We start from the raw sequence: 16,174 nt of genomic DNA, 5'->3' as shown, positions 1-16,174 counted from the left end.
ACTGATGCTCCTCTCTCTGTATATTTGATTGAATTAACCCTATAAAGCCAAGTGTATCATATTTGATACACAAGTTTTTGAGACCTATACATCAGTGTGATATTTTTTTCCTTAAAAACCTGATGTATACATGTGTTGAAGAAGAAAAAAAAGAGCAACAAATTGCACAAAAATACAAGATATAGCAAAAATGTATATGCAGGTTCCACTGGTGGATCAGTCATTGCTGCGTGAAAACTTCATATCAGCAGATATATGATGTTGTGTTATATGGAAAAACATATTTTGCATGTTTGAGGAAAATGTTAAAAGAAAGTAAAGCCTTAAAAGGTTAAAAATGTTGGGTTTTATATGTTTTTGTTAGTTCAAGAAAAACAAACTGTGAGCAACAAATTGCACAAAAAGAACTGATGTATCAAATATTATACAAATTAGAATCATATATCCCTATTTTTTTATATATATTTTTAAAATACCTGTCAGCAGGTTCAAGAAACACTCCAGTTTAAAAAAAGAATTTTCTGGCAATTATTTAGTGGTTCAGGCTTTATAGGGTTAACATACAATTAAATATTATTGTAAAAAAAGGAAAGAATATTTAACAATTTGTATTTTTTTATGGTGCAAAATTAACATTAATTGAGCGAATGTGTGATCAGGCAACTTTTATCTGTTTATGTTAGACAGTACAGAACATGATGGGTTAGATCAGGGTTCACTAACTTTTCCATACCAGGGACCTCCACACAGCATTGGTCCCCTGTTGCAATTATTTTGATGATGGCAAATATCAAAAGACAAACATACAGCTTGTTAATATATTTTTCCTATTTTTTTATTATAATTATTGACTAGTCTTTCTTCTGTTATACACTTTCCTTGTTATTTCTGTCTTAATATTCAGTAATAATAGTAATATTAACAGTCAGGCCTATTTATTCATTACATTAAGTGGCTTCTGTTATAATGGAAATGTATTAAAAGACATGTATAAAGAAAACATAAAGTACTGTGGAAAAAATTTCGGCAGGTGTGAAAAACACTGTGGAATAAGAATGCTTTCAAAAAAATGTTAATAGTTTATTTTTATCACTGCATAAAAAATTTAAAATGCAAAGTGAGTGAACAGAAGAAAAATCTAAATCATATCAATATTTAATGTGACCACCCTTTACCACATCAGCATCACACCTGCCTCAGACTTTTGCACAGTACTGTATATCCCCTTGGAAGACAGTGGGTAAGGGCTTCATTGCATGGTGACATTAGATTTTAAAGCATTTTTAAATAAATATATTATCATGAATATGTAGTTAGTGCTTGTAGAGGTGACTGTCAGCTCTGTGTTCAGTGGTCTGTGTCAGAGTCTCTTCCTCTTCAGCAGCTGCAGTCGGTTCCTGCTGTAACAGCTCAGTGTCTCTGCAGTCTGACTGAGGGAGGTTTTTGTACGACGACAAATCACTGTGTGGACGACCAAACACTGTTTATTTCATCGTATCTCTGACAGTAATAAACTGCCTCATCTTCAGTCTGAAAGCCACTGATGGTCAAAGCAGAGTTTGCTCCGTTTCCTCTGCCAGAGAATCGAGAAGAAAACTCACTTTCAGGATTTTTACTGTTTTTCATAACTAACTTGGGAGCTTCTCCAGGTTTCTGCTGATACCAATGTACTCTGTTGGATCCATCAGACCATGACTTAACTTCTGGGTTTGTTTCACAGGTCAAAGTGACTGATGATCCCAGAGGACTTGTTACTACGAGAGGTTGAGTCACAGTCAGTTGACTGTTAGATCCTGCAGGGAAAGAGGGAAAAGATGACTTTAATTCACTTCAGAGTCATGTGTTATATTAAATAATTAATTTATCTATGGTGTTGTATTAGAAATCGAATTACAATATGTCCTTATCTTATATTTAAAATAATCCTGACCTTTGAAGCAGCAGCAGGCCAGCGTCCAGATGAGGATGGTGATGAGAGTCATGGTGGTTGTGGTTTCTGCTGTGTTGACTGACAGATCTGAGTCCTGCAGTGTTGAACTCACAGGACTATAAACCTTCTCAGTTCACTGGAGGATCAGCTGACCATGCAAAGCCTCCTCTCTATGGAAATGATTTCTCTGCTCTCTGCTCTCTTTATCTTAAAGCTCTGGAATTTGTTGAGGCCTGTTCCTAATAACATAAATATATTTCAGGCTATACTATAGACTTTGCCTCCATAAACTCTCTGTTTAGTATTTTATTTTGCCTTCATGTTCCATGTCTTGTGTTTCCTGTTTTATTTGGATCACTCCCCCCTGTCTCTGTTCAGGTTCCTTGACACCCCAAACCCTGAAATCACAGCTGTTTTTGTGAGACAAGAAAAGCAACAGTTCATCATATCTTGAGTATCATTTGGGCCTTTAAAGCTCATCTGAAAACTTTTCTAATATCATCTAGCACAGTTTGATACACTTTGACTTCCCTGCTAGTTTTCAAGACCACAGGTAGAAACACAACATGCAGCTGAATCACAACAGGTGACAAATGTAACATGCTGTCTGTTAAGGTCGACTCTCTGAGTCTTGATTTTAGTTTGACATGATAAACAACTCTGATTCCAAAGAAGCTGGGACGCTGTGTAAAATGTAAATTAACACAGAATGTATCAAATTCAGAATTCAGTTTACTTTTACCAGCATGAAAGGTTATCAGCTTTAATATCTTAAAGCTGCAGGTTTAGGAACAGGGGAAGGGTTAGGATCAAAAAATTAAATCTGAGCCAAAGTTTATAACAATTTATACATTTATGAGACTTGATTTCAAAGGTAACATCTAGTTTCCTTAATTGAATATATTTCACAAAGGATAAAGAATTTATGACATTCTGTCTGATTTATATTTTACTAAGCATCCCAATGTTTTTTGAATCAGGACTTGTAATATAGAACACCTCAGAAATACATCTACAATGCATAATGCACTACCTGTTTGCTCATAATGTGCAACACAGTAGCTTATGTCACATAGTGTTCTTTAGATTCAGTGTTTAAAGAGAAGAGAAATGTCTTCTGCATTCATTTCGGGCGCTGCATTAATTTATTTTTAGTCAGTGAAGAAGACTGTGTGATAAGTGAACATCTGGAGCTCTCTTTGTGGTTGTAGAACTCTGCAGGGCTTTTTGTCTCTTTAATGTAGTTTTGATTCTCTTTATGGTGTTTTGTGTCTCTTTGTGGTCACTTTATTTCTCTTTGAAGTGGTTTTGTGAATGTTTGAAGTTGTTTTGTATCCCCTTGTGGTCATTATTAGAAATGTGCATTAATATCTTTATTGACCAAGATAACCCAACACCAAATATGACTTCATAGTTTTGAGTCTCTTTATGGTCTTTGGGCTTCTGTAAGGTTGCATTGTATCTCTTTGTGGTTTCTTTATGTCACTTTGTCTCTTTCTGGTTGTTTTATGTTTCTTTGTAGTAGTTTTGTAGCACCCTGTGGTCATTATTTGTTCTGGGTATAAATATCTTTATTGACCAAGATAACCCAGCATCAAGAAGGAGTTTGTAGTTTTGTGTCTCTTTGTGGTTGTTTTGTGTCACCTTGTTGTCATTATTAGGGCAGGGTATCAGAAATCTTATTGAGCAAAATAAAACAGAACCAAGAAGAATCAAACCTTCTTAGATTAAATTTGCAAAACCTGCACTTGATCTTTTTTTGTGTCCAGGTTATAAAAAATAACTATTTGTATTGTTTTGCTTGCAGTAAATCACAAAAAGCTTATGTGATGTGGATGCTCCTGTGGCAGATAAAATATAATAAAGTGTCCTGTAGTTCAGTTCAAGTTTATAAAGTGTTTTTACTCTTTGTGCTAAAAGAAGAACCAAACATGTCACTCTGAGAACTTTGGTCTTGATAAACAGACTGATCCTGGTTCAGTTTGTTTGGTGCATTCAATACAGGCCTTTCACAATAAGAGACATCTTTATGAAACAGTCCTCTGAGGGTAGAAATGAGAAAGAAGAAAAAACAAATAGACAAAAAAAAAACTAAAATGAATGTGCATTGGTGGGATGTGAACTTTCAACCTCCAGAATCATTATCTCTGCCAGTTAATCTATCAGGACTCTTTATTAAACACAATCATGATTGAAACTTGCAAATTTCCATTTTTCAGCTTACCACATAGTTTTAAACTGTGGACAGAGTTCAGAAATTAACTGGTATGATAACTTCAACTGATTTTACTCTTTTTAAAGGATTTAATTGTTATAAAAATAGTATTTCAAGATGGAACATCTTGAGTGTGAGTGTCAGCTAGTTACAGCAGCTCTTACACTCTCTTCTCTTCTTTACATCATGTAGCACTGATCATATCACCATGTCACTTCACAAATTCCTTTACATATATATATATATATATATATACAGATATATGCAATATTGACAATAATGCTCAACAGCAGCTGTGTATGTATCATATGTATATAATGTGTATGTAGTGTTTGTATGTTTATGTATATTAATAATGTGTTAATTTTATTTTTTATGTATATATCTGTATGAATTTTCACAAAGTGGGAAAATTAAAGTCTCATCTTATCTTTTTTTTTGATAGAGACTTTTAACTAAAAATATTGTTTTTGGGAACTTCATAGATACGGCTATGTTTTGATAATCTTTGATTACTAGGAAATGATTGTTTCTTTGCCTTTTCCATTCAAATGAAAATGAGAAAATATGAAGAAAAACTAAGTTTGCTTCATGATTGAAATGTGCTGAGAATCATAGAATGATTCAAGTTTCTACATCAAAAGGCTTAAGCTTAATTGCTTTAATAAATCATAAATGAGTATATTTATTAAAATATAAAGTTATTAGTGCTTGTAGAGGTGACTGTCAGCTCTGTGTTCAGTGGTCTGTGTCAGAGTCTCTTCCTCTTCAGCAGCTGCAGTCGGTTCCTGCTGTAACAGCTCAGTGTCTCTGCAGTCTGACTGAGGGAGGTTTTTGTACGACGACAAATCACTGTGTCAACACACCATTGCCACTTGTGTCGTGGGACATAAAACAGTAATAAACTGCTGCATCTTCAGTCTGAACTCCACTGATGGTCAAAGTGAAGTCAGAGCTGCTTCCACTGCCACTAAACCGAGCTGCTGTTCCTGATTCACGTGTGCTCACTAATTTTATTAGAAGCTTTGGAGTCTGTCCAGATTTCTGTTGATACCAGTGCATATAATATCCATTACCATCTCTGTAAACAGCCTGGCTGGTCTTACAGCTGATAGTGACAGTGGATCCTGGAGCAGATGTCTTTACTGCAGGCTGAGTCACAGTCACCTGACCGCTGCATCCTGCAGACACAAACAAATCCTTCATTTATCAGCAGAAATCAATGAGAGAAAAGGCAGCACATCATGTTTGAAATGTTGCTGAGTGAATGAACCTGTAAAACAGCAGCAGGCCAGCGTCCAGATGAGGATGGTGATGAGAGTCATGGTGGTTGTGGTTTCTGCTGTGTTGACTGACAGATCTGAGTCCTGCAGTGTTGAACTCACAGGACTATAAACCTTCTCAGTTCACTGGAGGATCAGCTGACCATGCAAAGCCTCCTCTCTATGGAAATGATTTCTCTGCTCTCAACAGACTGAAGCCAACGTGGGACACTAAATCAGGAGGAATACTGCTTGGATTTACACCATCTATCATCTTAATGGAACACAAGAAAATATTGATATTAGAAGTGCAGTTGAGGATTTAGGAATCAGTTTGTGTCCACTGTGGTTGGTATGATGTCAATATTTATTGTTCTATATTTACCTATAGGGGATGAGAAACTGATTTTTCACTTTTTAAAGGTTTTTCTCATTCAAATTTAAATTTAAACATTTGTTTGAACATGTTCTTGTTTGCAGTCTTACAACTGATATAAAATAAATTAGAATATATAACTATTTTACGGGTTTGTTTTTATGTCTCAACTAAAAAGTTACAATAATGATGAAAATGATCTTTTATTTTGTATGAAATTTCAAGCCACATAAATTAAAATGTTTTGTACATTAAATCAGTTTAATTTTTGCAGTTTTATGATAAAAACAGAGTGTTTTCAGAGGATAGATGTTTGTTCTCAGTGCAGGAGGTTTTTGTACGGCCGCTTAATGAGTTTGTATCACTGTGGTACACTTTTGGTGGAGGAACCAAACTCATCGTTGACTGTAAGTACCAGAGATTTTTATTTCATACAACAAACAGATACTATAACTTTTTAATCAAGTATTTAATGAAATGTGATCAAGTTCAGTGTTTTATGTTGTTGATATTTTTTGTTGTTTTATCAAACTGATCTCACAAACTGAGAAGAAGCTTTGCAGAGATTAGTATTCATTCAGTATTGCATGTAAAATTACATTTTAATATACAGGAAATATATATAAATATTTTAAAGCTATATTTTTATTACTAACTTTGAATTTGTACCTCCTTGAATGTGTTTAAAAAGGAAAAAAAATGTTTGTTTATTACTTCATATCATAAAAATATGTATTATAATTTTTTTTAATTTTGAAAATATCAAATAATTAATTTAATTAAATTTATAACGGGGATTCATGTTGAAAACAAAGATGATTTTATCAGTAAAAGCAGCTTCTCTTTGTGTTCACGGTTCATTTGACATGTAGTGAAAAGGAAGTGAAAGAGACAGATGACAAAGGTTTTAACTGTATTCACATGAGAGTTTCAGCTCTGTCAGTTTAAACAGAAGAAAATCATCACAGGGAGCAGTTATTCTCTGTCACACATTATGAAAGACATGTGAAGATGTCATCAATAATCATTATCAATCAACCTTTTTAGTTGCATTTCCACTTGAATCCTGTGTCTGATGGTGTGATACTGAGTGATTTATGACTTCTTGTGTTTGATTTGATGAAATGTAAGAAATGAGCAGAATGTGATGTTTCTTTCTCACCAAGCCTTCACTCTCATTCCTCTGTCTTTTCTCCCCCCTCTCTCTCCTCCAGTGGGTGTGGTGCGGCCCACCCTGAGCGTCCTCCCCCCCTCCAGAGAGCAGCTGCAGCAGGGCAGTGCCACACTGGTGTGTCTGGCCAGCGGGGGCTTCCCCTCAGCCTGGAGGCTGGGCTGGAAGGTGGGGGGCAGCAGCCTCTCCTCAGGGGAGTCACACAGCCTGGAGGCCCTGGGGAGGGACGGCCACTACAGCTGGAGCAGCACCCTGATCCTCCCTGCAGACCAGTGGAGGAAGGCGGGCTCAGTGAGCTGTGAGGCCAGTCTGAATGGACAGAGCCCTGTCACTCAAAGCCTGGACCCTGAGCGCTGCTCAGAGTAGAGCTTCAGCAACACTTCCTGTCTGGAAATGATGCTGCTTCTTTCATAGAGATCTTCATCAAGCTACAGATCTCCTCTCTTCACATATTTCTGCACGTTTCACAGCTCTCTGCTCAGTGTTTAAGTGTGCATGTTGCTTTCTCATACTGATCTTCTGCATGTTCTTCTTTATCATCGTTAAAATCAACTTTATCGGTTTTAGTCCAAGAGAAACGATTCATTCATCAGAAATGTGGCATGAACATTAAACTATCACTGAATAAAACTGTGGATTATAATGAGTCAGTGTCTTTGTGTTTCTTTTATAATATATTCATGATGAAAAATAACTTCTTGATCATCTCAGTATCATACCTGATATTATATTAAAGCTGATAGTACAGGAGACAGGATTTTTCTCTTTGGTCTGTTGTCATTTTAGATTGTTTTATGAAACTATTTTTAGAGAAACGTTTAAACATATTTAATATCAGTGGCTGTAGTGTAGCATGAATTTAACTTTCCCAGCCTACTCATAAAGAGACTGAATAAACTGACAAGAATATAAGTTTAAAACTGTATGTGGGAGATCGTGTGTGAGTGTGTTTCAGTTTTATTTAGATTCTTTGTGGTTCTGCTTGATGACTCTTGTGTTGTGTTCACTGGACCAGTTATCCTCATCACAGTCTCTTCACCAACCCTCTGCACCTGCAGCAGGCCGTTTCACTTCAGTCACACTGAGGGAGGTTTTTGTACGGCTACAAATCACTGTGTGAACGCATCAGCACTATGAACACCTAGACAGTAATAATCTCCAACATCTTCATCCTGAACACCACTGATGGTTAAAGTGTACTGAGAACCAGATCTGCTGCCACTGAATCGAGACGGGGTTCCTGAGTTTAGAGTTGATGCAGAATATATAAGAAGTTTGGGAGCCTGTCCAGGTTTCTGAAGGTACCAACTGAGACGCGAACCAATATTTGAACTCCCTGTGGCGCTGATGGTCACAGTCCCTCCGAGACTAACAGACTTGGATTTGTCAGTCTGAGTCAGAAAGTTGTTGGCAGAAGACTCTGAAATGAGAAATGAAATGTGACCTTGAGAAGAAATGTTTGAACACCAACAACATGTGACAGCAGTTTAAATGATAAAAGCAGAAAGATGAAAACAGAAACTGCACCACACAAGAAATTCTCCTAAAATGTCTGATCCATTTTCAGTCTCTCACCCTGAGTCAGAAAACCCAACATGACAATCAGAGTCACTGGAAACATCATCCTGATGCAGTTTTCAGTGTGAGTGCATGAAAACAGTTCAGACTCTGTGTGACAGAAGAACTTAAAACTCTGAGGAGCAGTGAAGCATCAAATCATGCAAACATACTTTAGTGGCCAGCTGTCCTTGTGAAACAGAAAGGGAGAGATGAGGTGGAGTAAGTAGAGGCTACATCTCCCTGTGGACTGATGAAGAACATGGAGAAACTTTTGACTTTCTGTTCCTCGTCTCTCTGCTGTTTCTGTCTGAACAAAGTTTCCCAAAAGGCCTTTGTGCTCATAAATAGATGCAGGCTGCCCTCTGCTGGCTGTCCAGGTTCACAACAACTTCATACTGACATGAGATTGATTTTGTATTGGCTCCTTCACTTTAATCAGGATCAGGACATCAATCTGTTAATCAGAGATGCTTCAGCTGTGACACTGGTGGACTCAGGTGGGTCACAACAAGTTTTAACAAAACTCCTCTTGGATGCTCCTGTGGCAGATAAAATATAATAAAGTGTCCTGTAGTTCAGCCTTCCAGTGGAGAAAACATGATGCAGGTCCACACAGGCTGCCCTACATGCTGGGAAACTTCCCATGCTTCATTATGTCTTCATTTAATGTTGTTTTTTAAAATCTCAAAAATATTTTTCAGGCTTTTAATGTGAGCCAATCCTGTCTCTCTATTCAAGGGTTTTAATGAATTATCTGCACAGTTTAAGGTTTCTTTGAAGGCTCATAACCAATTAAAGGGATTTTCATTTTTAATTCAATTAAGTGGTTAACTCCAAAGTTCTGTTTATGGGTAAATAAATGATATTATTCAGTTTTTGGTCCAAAATATCTTAAGTTTAATGTCATCAAGTGTTTCCTGAACCTCAGTGTGACCTCCATCAGCAGCTGCTGACACGTTAAAACTCCTCTGCAGCTCTGATACATTTCAGCTGAGATACGAGTCACTTCACAAGTTAGTAAGTAGTTCATAAAGTGTTTTTACTCTTTGTGCTAAAAGAAGAACCAAACATGTCACTCTGAGAACTTTGGTCTGGATGAAACAAACTGATCCTGGTTCAGTTTTATTTTTACGAAATTCAAGAAAGGCTTTTCACAATAAGAGACATCTTTATGAAACAGTCCTCTGAGGGTTGAACCAACTGTTAGAAAAATAGCTTGAGGAAATCTTGAAATTGAATAATCTGACACCAACCGAAAATCCTCACCTATTTTCTCTGCACAGATCGTTGATGGGGAATGATGAGCAGGAGACGTTCAAGTTCTCAGTTTAACATAATTTTATTACAATACGTCAAGAAATGTGCAATATTTTACAGAGATCCCTGGGTTCACTCTACATGTCCCTGATACACACAGACGGGTTTCAGTTTGTGAAATCTGAACCCCGTCTCTCGCCCTCGAACCCATTAAATACTAACAATGTTTACTAATCACGAAAGTAGATTTCTTCCAGGAAGTTCCGCCTTCTTGATCCGTTGATTCATCAGTTTTAATCAATACAGGGACACGTCATGTCACCGGGCGACAATCTTCTGATGCCCGGCACATCAAGTCCTGACCTGGCCTCTTCTTCAGAACATTCAACAAAACCTCCTGCCTTGTTATGTCTTACAGATATAATTTGGAGCCACTTATTTTTCAAATGTCTTCATGTTATTCTAAAGTCTAAAAAATATGAAACATAAAATATATTCTTTGTGATTATATAATCTTAATCAGTTTAAGCAAATGGAATATATGTAATTAAAGTAATCACAGTTTTCTAAACCAACATTAACACACAAACATAATCATTGTATCAAAATCATATTGCCTGATTAATATATAAATGCATAGAGATAGATAGTACACCCAAGGTTTAGTTAATTATGCATGCATAGTGACCTTCACCACACAGAGACAGACAACAGAGACAAAAGAGAGACACAAAAAAGAAGCAGAGTAATCAAATCATTTTAACAATAGAGAATAATCAAATTATTATAACACAACCATCAGACCATTGAACACTTGTGCTGTCAATCAAGAGGATCAGGATTTTGAGTAAAACACTGAATCTGTCAGACAGATTGATGAAGTTTCTTTCTTTCTTTCTTTCTTTCTTTCTTTCTTTCTTTCTTACTTTCTTTCTTTCTTTCTTTCTTGATGAAACAAACTGATCCTGGTTCAGTTTGATTGGTGCATTCAAGACAGGCTTTTCACAATAAGAGACATCTCAGTGTGGAGAGTTTTCACAAAAAATGTTTTTGTAACGTGAGACAGATGATCATCTTTCGAAAATCATATTTGGTTATGAAGCGATGATGATATTTATTTGATTGTCTTTTCCATTGAAAACTGAAAAATACTGAAGAAGAACGTGAGATACTAAATGTGCTTCATGATGGAAATGTGCTGAGAATCATAGAATGATTGAAGATTTTCTCCATGAAATATGTTTTAGCTAAATGACTTGGATAAATCATAATATATGTCTATTTATTAATATAAAGTTATTAGTGCTTGTAGAGGTGACTGTCAGCTCTGTGTTCAGTGGTCTGTGTCAGAGTCTCTTCCTCTTCAGCAGCTGCAGTCGGTTCCTGCTGTAACAGCTCAGTGTCTCTGCAGTCTGACTGAGGGAGGTTTTTGTACGACGACAAATCACTGTGTGGACGACCAAACACTGTTTATGTAGTGTGCACTCTGACAGTAATAAACTGCTGCATCTTCAGTCTGAACTCCACTGATGGTCAAAGTGAAGTCAGAGCTGCTTCCACTGCCACTAAACCGAGCTGCTGTTCCTGATACACGTGTGCTCACTAATTTTATTAGAAGCTTTGGAGTCTGTCCAGATTTCTGCTGGTACCAGGACAGCCGATATCCATGACCATCTCTGTAAGGATCCTGGCTGGTCTTACAGTCGATAGTGACAGGGGATCCTGGAGCAGATGTCTTTACTGCAGGCTGAGTCACAGTCACCTGACCGCTGCATCCTGCAGACACAAACAAATCCTTCATTTATCAGCAGAAATCAATGAGAGAAAAGGCAGCACATCATGTTTGAAATGTTGCTGAGTGAATGAACCTGTAAAACAGCAGCAGGCCAGCGTCCAGATGAGGATGGTGATGAGAGTCATGGTGGTTGTGGTTTCTGCTGTGTTGACTGACAGATCTGAGTCCTGCAGTGTTGAACTCACAGGACTATAAACCTTCTCAGTTCACTGGAGGATCAGCTGACCATGCAAAGCCTCCTCTCTATGGAAATGATTTCTCTGCTCTCAACAGACTGAAGCCAACGTGGGACACTAAATCAGGAGGAATACTGCTTGGATTTACACCATCTATCATCTTAATGGAACACAAGAAAATATTGATATTAGAAGTGCAGTTGAGGATTTAGGAATCAGTTTGTGTCCACTGTGGTTGGTATGATGTAAATATTTTTCTATATTTACATATAGGGGATGAGAAACTACTTTTTTTAAAACTTTTTAATGTTTTTTCTCATTTCATTTTAAATGTAAACATGTTTGAACATGTTTTTGTTTGCAGTCATAAAACTGATATTAAATAAACTGGAATATACATTTTTATGGGTTTGTTTTTTTGTCTCAACTGTAAAAGTTACAATAATGATGAAAAATTGATCTTTAATTTTGTCAGTAATTTCAAGTCACATGAGTTAAACATTATGTTCATTAAATCATTTCAAATTTTGTAGTTTCATCAAAAAAACAGCATGTTTTCAGAGGATAGATGTTTGTTCACAGTGCAGGAGGTTTTTGTACGGCCGCTTAATGAGTTTGTATCACTGTGGTACACTTTTGGTGGAGGAACCAAACTCATCATTCACTGTAAGTACCAGAGATTTTTAATTTCTACGACTTAAAAATGATGCTAGTTGTAACAACAAAATGTGATAAAACCTGAAATTAATTTGTATAATTTATTTGTAGTTGATATTTTTTATTATTTGGCTTCACTGATTTCAGTTTGTCATTATCATTATGAAGAAAGATTTAACTTGTCATAATCTAAAAAATTTCATTGCTTATTATATAGAAAATATCTTTAATTTTGATAATATTTATTTTCAATTAAATTTGTGTTCTACAAAATATGATTGTGCATTTTATCTGAGAAACATTTTATTGCTAAACAAACAACATATTTTATTCGGCTTTTTAAACTTTTACATTCAAACAGTTGTTAAATTAAATCTAAAATGCCTTTAAAACAAACGAGTGAGTTTATATGTAGATCCAGTATCGCTGCAGTTTGCCTTCACAGTTCGTTAGTTTAAAGTGGTGAAAAGGAAGTGAAACTCACAGATGACAAAGTCTTTCACTGGATACAGATGTTACATTTTTTTCAATAAAAAAAGTTATTTACTGCCACATTTTGAAACAGACATTAAAAAATTAATTCAAAGATTTGTTCTTAAATATTTCAGCTACATTCATAAATTAGTCAGGTTGCAATATGTTGTCTAATCATTAGTGATTTATGATGAGTGCCACAGAAGAAGATTGATGACTTTAAATGACATCAAGTTTGATGATGTAGTTTTCTGTGTTAAAGCCTCATTTCCTCCCATGTCTGGGCTCCTCTCCTCTGTCTGATCTCAGTATCATGCACACAGTTCATCCACAGTAGTGTTGACCTCTGTCATGTCTCATAAGTGTCTCATGTTGAGCTGTCTGTCCTCCAGTCAAGTTCATCTGCTCCTTGTGTGTCTCTGCTCTCCCCTCCAGCTGGCCCCATGCTCAGGCCCTCAGTCTCTCTGCTTCCCCCCCTCCTCTGAGCGGCTCTCTGGGGCCTCGGCCACGCTGGTCTGCCTGCTGAGCGGCTACTCTCCTCAGGGAGCCGTGGTGAGCTGGGAGGTGGACGCTACAGAGGTGACAGAGGGGGTCCTGAGCAGCTCCGAGGAGGAGAAGAGCGGACGCTACAGCAGCAGCAGCACCCTGAGCCTGAGCCAGGAGCGCTGGATGGAAGGAGAGCTGTTCTCCTGCAGGGTCCTCCATCATGGCCACAGCCAGACCCGCTCCCTCCGCAGGAGCCAGTGTGAGGGCTAGAGGGGCTGGCTGAAGCCCAGGACAGCAGCTCTGTGTGTGGGGAGCAGGAGGAACACACCTGCTGCTCTCATCAATAGGAGTTTGAATGTTTGTAGAGGAAACTAAAGCTTTGTGTGGCAGAGAACAACAGCTGTAAAGTGTTGGACAACAACAACTTAGAGAGTAATGTGAGGAGCTCAGCAGCTAGATGTGACTGTGCTTCATGACTGTCATGTTGATGACTCGTGTTTTTGCTAATAAAGCTTTCATTGAATAATAACATGATGAAGTGTTTGGTCTTTTATGAAGAGTGGTGAGAAATTAAATGGTTATATGAGTTCAACTGATGCTCCTCTCTCTGTATATTTGATTGAATTAACCCTATAAAGCCAAGTGTATCATATTTGATACACAAGTTTTTGAGACCTATACATCAGTGTGATATTTTTTTCCTGAAAAACCTGATGTACACATGTGTTGAAGAAGAAAAAAAAGAGCAACAAATTGCACAAAAATACAAGATATAGCAAAAATGTATATGCAGGTTCCACTGGTGGATCAGTCATTGCTGCGTGAAAACTTCATATCAGCAGATGTACGATGTTGTGTTATATGGAAAAACATATTTTGCATGTTTGAGGAAAATGTTAAAAGAAAGTAAAGCCTTAAAAGGTTAAAAATGTTGGGTTTTATATGTTTTTGTTAGTTCAAGAAAAACAAACTGTGAGCAACAAATTGCAGAAAAAGAACTGATGTATCAAATATTATACAAATTAGAATCATATATCCCTATTTTTTTATATATATTTTTTAAAATACCTGTCAGCAGGTTCAAGAAACACTCCAGTTTAAAAAAAGAATTTTCTGGCAATTATTTAGTGGTTCAGGCTTTATAGGGTTAACATACAATTAAATATTATTGTAAAAAAAGGAAAGAATATTTAACAATTTGTATTTTTTTATGGTGCAAAATTAACATTAATTGAGCGAATGTGTGATCAGGCAACTTTTTTCTGTTTATGTTAGACAGTACAGAACATGATGGGTTAGATCAGGGTTCACTAACTTTTCCATACCAGGGACCTCCACACAGCATTGGTCCCCTGTTGCAATTATTTTGATGATGGCAAATATCAAAAGACAAACATACAGCTTGTTAATATATTTTTCCTATTTTTTTATTATAATTATTGACTAGTCTTTCTTCTGTTATACACTTTCCTTGTTATTTCTGTCTTAATATTCAGTAATAATAGTAATATTAACAGTCAGGCCTATTTATTCATTACATTAAGTGGCTTCTGTTATAATGGAAATGTATTAAAAGACATGTATAAAGAAAACATAAAGTACTGTGGAAAAAATTTCGGCAGGTGTGAAAAAACACTGTGGAATAAGAATGCTTTCAAAAAAATGTTAATAGTTTATTTTTATCACTGCATAAAAAATTTAAAATGCAAAGTGAGTGAACAGAAGAAAAATCTAAATCATATCAATATTTAATGTGACCACCCTTTACCACATCAGCATCACACCTGCCTCAGACTTTTGCACAGTACTGTATATCCCCTTGGAAGACAGTGGGTAAGGGCTTCATTGCATGGTGACATTAGATTTTAAAGCATTTTTAAATAAATATATTATCACGAATATGTAGTTAGTGCTTGTAGAGGTGACTGTCAGCTCTGTGTTCAGTGGTCTGTGTCAGAGTCTCTTCCTCTTCAGCAGCTGCAGTCGGTTCCTGCTGTAACAGCTCAGTGTCTCTGCAGTCTGACTGAGGGAGGTTTTTGTACGACGACAAATCACTGTGTGAACACTACAGCACTGTTTATTTCATCGTATCTCTGACAGTAATAAACTGCCTCATCTTCAGTCTGAAAGCCACTGATGGTCAAAGCAGAGTTTGCTCCGTTTCCTCTGCCAGAGAATCGAGAAGAAAACTCACTTTCAGGATTTTTACTGTTTTTCATAACTAACTTGGGAGCTTCTCCAGATTTTTGCTGATACCAATGTACTCTGTTGGATCCATCAGTCCATGTCATAACTTCTGGATTTGTTTCACAGGTCAAAGTGACTGATGATCCCAGAGGACTTGTTACTACGAGAGGTTGAGTCACAGTCAGTTGACTGTTAGATCCTGCAGGGAAAGAGGGAAAAGATGACTTTAATTCACTTCAGAGTCATGCGTTATATTAAATAATTAATTTATCTATGGTGTTGTATTAGAAATCTAATTACAATATGTCCTTATCTTATATTTAAAATAATCCTGACCTTTGAAGCAGCAGCAGGCCAGCGTCCAGATGAGGATGGTGATGAGAGTCATGGTGGTTGTGGTTTCTGCTGTGTTGACTGACAGATCTGAGTCCTGCAGTGTTGAACTCACAGGACTATAAACCTTCTCAGTTCACTGGAGGATCAGCTGACCATGCAAAGCCTCCTCTCTATGGAAATGATTTCTCTGCTCTCTGCTCTCTTTATCTTAAAGCTCTGGAATTTGTTGAGGCCTGTTCCTAATAACATAAATATATTTCAGGCTATACTATAGACTTTGCCTCCATAAACT

At 36.8% G+C, this 16,174-nt stretch overlaps 4 gene segments (V, D, J or C); 2 read left to right on the top strand and 2 right to left on the bottom strand.

Moving 5' to 3' along the window:
• Window positions 1–6,051: 6,051 nt before the first annotated feature.
• Window positions 6,052–7,434, top strand: LOC131988383 (Ig lambda-3 chain C region-like; the record flags this gene model as incomplete). The annotated part of the segment is given in 2 exon segments: window positions 6,052–6,190; window positions 6,998–7,434. Coding segments are annotated over 2 exon segments (462 nt in total), but the record flags the coding sequence as incomplete, so codon positions are not given.
• A 590-nt stretch (window positions 7,435–8,024) lies between these two features.
• Window positions 8,025–8,602, bottom strand: LOC131987679 (Ig kappa chain V region 3547-like). The segment is given in 2 exon segments: window positions 8,025–8,374; window positions 8,530–8,602. Coding segments are annotated over 2 exon segments (360 nt in total).
• A 2,613-nt stretch (window positions 8,603–11,215) lies between these two features.
• Window positions 11,216–11,691, bottom strand: LOC131988382 (Ig kappa chain V region K-25-like). The segment is given in 2 exon segments: window positions 11,216–11,547; window positions 11,640–11,691. Coding segments are annotated over 2 exon segments (384 nt in total).
• Window positions 11,692–12,273: 582 nt separating this feature from the next.
• LOC131988586 (Ig lambda-2 chain C region-like) lies at window positions 12,274–13,877 on the top strand. The segment is given in 2 exon segments: window positions 12,274–12,408; window positions 13,309–13,877. Coding segments are annotated over 2 exon segments (378 nt in total).
• The last annotated feature ends 2,297 nt before the right edge of the window (window positions 13,878–16,174 follow it).

Source organism: Centropristis striata, chromosome 16, assembly GCF_030273125.1.
Source record: "Centropristis striata isolate RG_2023a ecotype Rhode Island chromosome 16, C.striata_1.0, whole genome shotgun sequence".
Classification (NCBI taxonomy): domain Eukaryota; kingdom Metazoa; phylum Chordata; class Actinopteri; order Perciformes; family Serranidae; genus Centropristis; species Centropristis striata.
Note: the sequence above shows the minus strand (reverse complement) of the source record. Positions and strands in the feature narration are given on the sequence as shown.